The sequence below is a fragment of the Mauremys mutica genome, chromosome 2, assembly GCF_020497125.1.
Source record: "Mauremys mutica isolate MM-2020 ecotype Southern chromosome 2, ASM2049712v1, whole genome shotgun sequence".
In the NCBI taxonomy this organism is placed as follows: Eukaryota; Metazoa; Chordata; order Testudines; family Geoemydidae; genus Mauremys; species Mauremys mutica.
The window spans coordinates 207,437,237-207,442,605 of NC_059073.1; the positions used below are offsets into that span (position 1 = coordinate 207,437,237).

The 5,369-nt window shown below is 36.6% G+C and overlaps 1 protein-coding gene across 1 annotated transcript; it reads left to right on the plus strand.

The window, feature by feature from the left end:
- Positions 1–754: 754 nt before the first annotated feature.
- NEUROD6 (neuronal differentiation 6) lies at positions 755–3,277 on the plus strand. Its single transcript, XM_045007272.1, has 2 exons — positions 755–864; positions 2,243–3,277. The coding sequence occupies exon 2, from the start codon at positions 2,264–2,266 to the stop codon at positions 3,275–3,277; it is 1,014 nt and encodes a 337-aa protein (XP_044863207.1). The 5' UTR covers positions 755–864; positions 2,243–2,263.
- The last annotated feature ends 2,092 nt before the right edge of the window (positions 3,278–5,369 follow it).

Sequence of the window (5,369 nt, forward strand, 5' to 3'; positions counted from 1 at the left end):
GCGGGGGGCATGCATTGCACTGGAATATGATATTTTTGAAATATTCAGAATATATTTCTGATTTCAAATTTCTTCTTTCCCCCGCCCCCCAGGATTATTGCAAAAAGTCTCTGAAGAAAAAAACCGGAGGATTTCTCACACAGACCCCAGATGGACACACTCTTCCGTTATTTTGTGTTCTCGAGCAGCACACAGCAATTTGAACCGCACACATAGATTGCTCACAATAATATTAACAAGAACTACTTTTGTGACTTCTTACACTTGAGCTAAACCTGCTTAGGTGTGTCATAGTACATACATTTCTTTCTGATTTCAGCTGTCCCTTAATTGCTTTTTCATGGGTACCTAGGCACACAGAGGGGATTCTGATCAATATGAAACAGCCCTTTTTTTTAATAAGAAATACAATATTAACAACTATGGAGTAGCTGTACCTGTAGGTACAGATAAAACTGAATGTTGGCATGGCTATCTATATAGATTGCCCGTTAAATAGAAGCAGATCTAGTGGAAATGCACCTACTGTATGTAAAATGCTGGTACAGATTTTTCCCCCCTATCAGTCTAACCTTCTGTGTTGATACATGAATGCTGGTACCCACTTACAGGGATGCCAGATGATCAGTGCAGAATGAAGGTCCCAGGAGAAAGGATCACATGATTTTCTCTGCCCTGTGACGTCACTAGCAGATGGCATGGGTACCAGCTCTGGCAGTTGGCATCAATGTCACTTTTTAGAGATCAATGAGATAGTGCAGAGATACACAGATCTAGACTCCAGGAGACGATGCGACATTCAGACTGAAAAGATTTGGAAGGCAAAAAATGAAAACTGAGTATTGAATGAAATAAAAAGCTAAGGTAATATAAATAAAGATCTATTTCAGTTGGGGCTGTGTGTGCATGCAAGTGTTTAAAGATACAGTATCATTGTCTTGTATTTTATGTATGCTATTTACCACCTATAACTTTTCCTAGCATTCCATTCTTATGATGTAATTGCATACTTTCACTGGGATTATGCAATACTGCAAGTGTATAGGCAATACTAAGAGAGTTAGTCTTTTATTAGGAGGTTTTGTTTAGTTTTGTTTTATTAAAAAGTCTCTGCATTCATTTATGCTGGTCTCTGAGGACAGTGGATCCAAGTATTTGCTGCTTCAAGACTGAAAGCAAAAACAACAATTCAAAAAGAAAATTATTTCTTCATTTCATTCTGGATTCTAAACACATGTGCACAATTGCAGTCAGAATCCACAGCCCATTCCTGTCAGATATTAGCTAGAGGGAGATATCTGATTCTTGCAGAACATAAACACTGCTAACGCGTGGAGGAGGTTTTTGTTTTTGTTTTTGGTGGTTGGGTTTTTTAACCCTGATTGATTGAAAAAGAAAAGAAAACAAGTTAATTCCAACAACAAAATTGTACTATTAATTTAGAATCTTTCCTTTAAAAAATGAGAGAGAAAGATTTTATTTTCTAACTCTTTTTTATGTGAATACGTTTAGGATTAAATCATTCCTGTTTTTTTTTTCTAATAGGAAATAAATACTCTATTTCATATATTTTCACATTGATCATTAGAAATCCTCACTTCATTTTAATTAAGTCACTGAATGATTCATTTGTCTTAGGTTTTTTCCCATTTAAATTCTTTCTAACCCATTCCAATTGACTGGACTTAAATGTATAGATCCATGAAAGAATGCATGTGAACAAACTTCAAAATAAAAGTTAATAGGTGATTTAAAAAATATTTGTCAGTTAATAGAGATATAGCACTTTTCATTTTTAAGACTGATCTCTCCCTTCTCATTTTTTACCCAGGGGAATTTGGATTAATGAAATTTCCGCATTGCTTTATCATGTTTTGCATTTGCTTAAATTCCACAGTGTTGGGGATTCTAAAAGCTTGTTTAAAAAAATACAAATGTGCAGGGAGTTGATTATGACTATTAAACATAGTTTTACTCTTTATTTACTTGTACTAAATTTGCTTAGATTAGTGATGATATAATGCATGTTTTGCTGTTTTTATAATTTTGGCAGCTAATTTTTTTTTAAACTAAATAGAAAAAACATTTGCAAGTTATAAACATATTTTATTAGCAAATTGTGTTGTGTATTGTATACATGTACGTGTGTATATACACAAGTGAATGGTATGTGACGCTGTTTGTGTAAGTATACAAGCTTTACAAATGGAAACATTTAAACATTGTGCTGGCATTCTTTCAGGTAACTTAAGATTATAGAACCATGTTAACACTACCATTTGATGAGTCTGTTGTAATGCCAGAATCCCAGATGTGCAGAAAGTTTTCCAGAGAAAGTGAGGACCAAAAGCAAATTAAGAAGCCAGAAAGCTTTTCAAAGCAGATTGTACTCCGAGGAAAGAATATCAAAAGGGCCACTGGAGAAGACACAGAAAAAGAAGAGGAGGAAGAAGACAGAGAGGAGGAGGATGAGAATGGTTTGCCTAGAAGGAGGGGCCTTAGGAAAAAAAAGACAACCAAGATAAGAGTGGAAAGGGTCAAATTCAGGCGGCAAGAAGCCAATGCTAGAGAAAGGAACAGGATGCATGGCCTTAATGATGCTCTGGACAATTTAAGAAAAGTGGTCCCTTGTTATTCAAAAACACAAAAACTGTCTAAAATAGAAACTTTAAGACTAGCCAAAAACTATATTTGGGCTCTTTCTGAAATCCTGCGTATTGGCAAGAGACCTGACCTGCTCACGTTCGTCCAAAACTTGTGCAAAGGTCTATCCCAGCCAACTACAAACTTGGTGGCAGGGTGCCTGCAGCTGAATGCCAGAAGTTTCTTGATGGGTCAGACGGGGGAAAGTGCCCATCACACAAGGTCACCATATTCCAGCTTCTATCCTCCCTATCACAGTCCTGAGCTCAGCACTCCCCCGGGGCATGGAACTCTTGACAATTCCAAGTCTATGAAACCCTACAATTACTGCAGTGCTTATGAATCTTTCTATGAAAGCACTTCCCCTGAGTGTGCCAGCCCACAGTTTGAAGGTCCCCTAAGTCCTCCCCCAATTAACTATAATGGGATATTTTCCCTGAAGCAAGAAGATGCCTTGGACTATGGCAAAAATTACAATTATGGCATGCATTACTGTGCAGTGCCACCCAGGGGTCCCCTTGGGCAGAGCTCCATGTTCAGGTTGCCTACCGAGAGCCACTTCCCTTACGACTTACATCTGCGCAGCCAGTCTCTCACCATGCAAGACGAATTAAATGCAGTTTTTCATAATTAATGAGGAAAATGAAAATAAACAGTGGTCATTCACCTCCCCGTCTAATTAAGACAAAGCAGATGCTTGTGCACTGCATAATGGGCACAACTCTATTTAACGTGTTTACTAGTTTCTAAAGTGTGTTTCAACTATTGTGGGAATTTTCTATGTACTAATAAATCTTTTTTCTTATACATATTTTTCCTTTTGTTTTTTTGTCTGTAAACACTGTGAGGTTGTTTCTTACCAGAGGCTTATTCTTTTTTTCCACCCTATTCACTTGATTCATTGAACAGTGTGTCTAAACAATATAATTGACAAACGCATACACACTGTCTAAAGTCAATGTCTGTTTCAATTGTACAGTAACTATACAAATGCATGTTATTAAAATCAGATGAGTAAAAATGATGTATTTATAATTATTAGAAATTATATATTATGTATTTGAGAAGAACTGGATTTTAAAAAATTATTCAGAATTTTAAAAGAACTGTCCCTAAACTGAGATGGTCTTGCAAGATGCAGGGGAGTTAGTGCAGCAATATTTAAAGCTATGCAAAAACATTATTTTCCTTGATTTGGGGGGGTTGTTTTGTTCTTGGGTAAAACAAATATAGGTGATCACCTCTGAGAATTATTCTGCATAAAATTTGGAGTGTTTGCTGATAGGGGCTACATAACATTTTAGAAGAGGTTGTCAAAATTTTGCATCAGTTACTTTAACATAATAATACAATGGTATCAGCACTTTTTTGTATTATTCTGACTTCAGATGTAAGGGTTTGTTATAACAATGTATTACTGTGGTTTTTTCACTACATATTTTAAATGCAATTAAACATAGATGTTTCCAGTCATAAAGTACATCTATTAGCTGTGATACTGTATTTTGCCTGATACTTATTATTGCATAGTACACAGGTGCCTTTTGTTTTTTCTTGCACAGCATTATTTTCTGGACAGTCTTACTGATTACATTTGGGTTTTGAAACGATGGACAATTATCAGGGTTTACTACATACCACATTCAAACACATACTTTACCAACATGTAGGCACACCTTAGATATCCTTAAACAGAAGCAACTATATGTTCATTAAAGATAGTAAACTGTAGTATTTCCAGACAACTTTCTAGCCTAGTGCAATGCAGGGACAGATCTTAAAACATATAAAGGATGTTGAGTGAACAAATAGCACTGAGTTGTCTTTTAGCAACTCTGGCAGCTGGAATTAATATTGGGAATAGGGGTTGGGGAAGGGTTTATAGATTGACAGATTCCCTGACCACTGCTTGCTGTTAAACTCAGGGTTTGTTTAATGAGAAAGTTGCATCGGTTTAACTAAAAGTGCAATTTCATATTAATGTAGTTAAACCGGTGCAAAAGGCTGTGTGGATACTCTTAGCTCTGTTTAAACAAGGTTTATTTCACTTTAGCTAAGTCAATTAAGAACAGGTTTCAGATGACTTGAAACAAAACCTTTTTAAATTGAACTAAGTGTCGGCACAGCAATTTGCACTGGATTAGCTAACCGAGTTTAAAAACTGATTGAAATTAAGCCAGTGCAGTTTCTGCCTGTTGACAAGGCCTCTGGTTTTAGAAGTGTAAATAGAAACTCTACTGACAAGCATTCACTTCTATGGGACCAGAATGACTTCGCTTGGTTCAGTGTACATGAGGAGTTGTGAGGAATCGTTACTGAAAATAAAAAATCCTATACATATATCATACAAACACCACAAGCAAGTTCCTTGGAACAACCAGAGACTGAACCACAGCCCTAGATAATGGTTTGGTAATGGCTGATGAACTCTGGACCCTCTCCTTATTATGCCACTCCCAAAAGGAGGAAGCAGGCTGATTTCTCCTGCTAACTGCACTGTTTGCTTCATGCCTATTTCACAACTAGCTCTAGTTGCTAACATGCTAACTGGTTGAGGCCGATCTCTGCTAAATGCTAGATGCTTCTCTTTAATTAGAAATAGGCCCAAACCACAAAGTTTGGATCTGGATCCAAAAGCCCTAAAATCTGAAGTTGGAGCATGTTTGGATCCAGGGTTCTGCTTTGTCAGAATCCATAATAGAGATAGGTATCCCATCATTATAGAT

Bases quoted from the DNA above. Each gene is read 5' to 3' on its own strand.
- NEUROD6 (XM_045007272.1), top strand. From the start codon at position 2,264: ATGTTAACACTACCATTTGATGAGTCTGTTGTAATGCCAGAATCCCAG.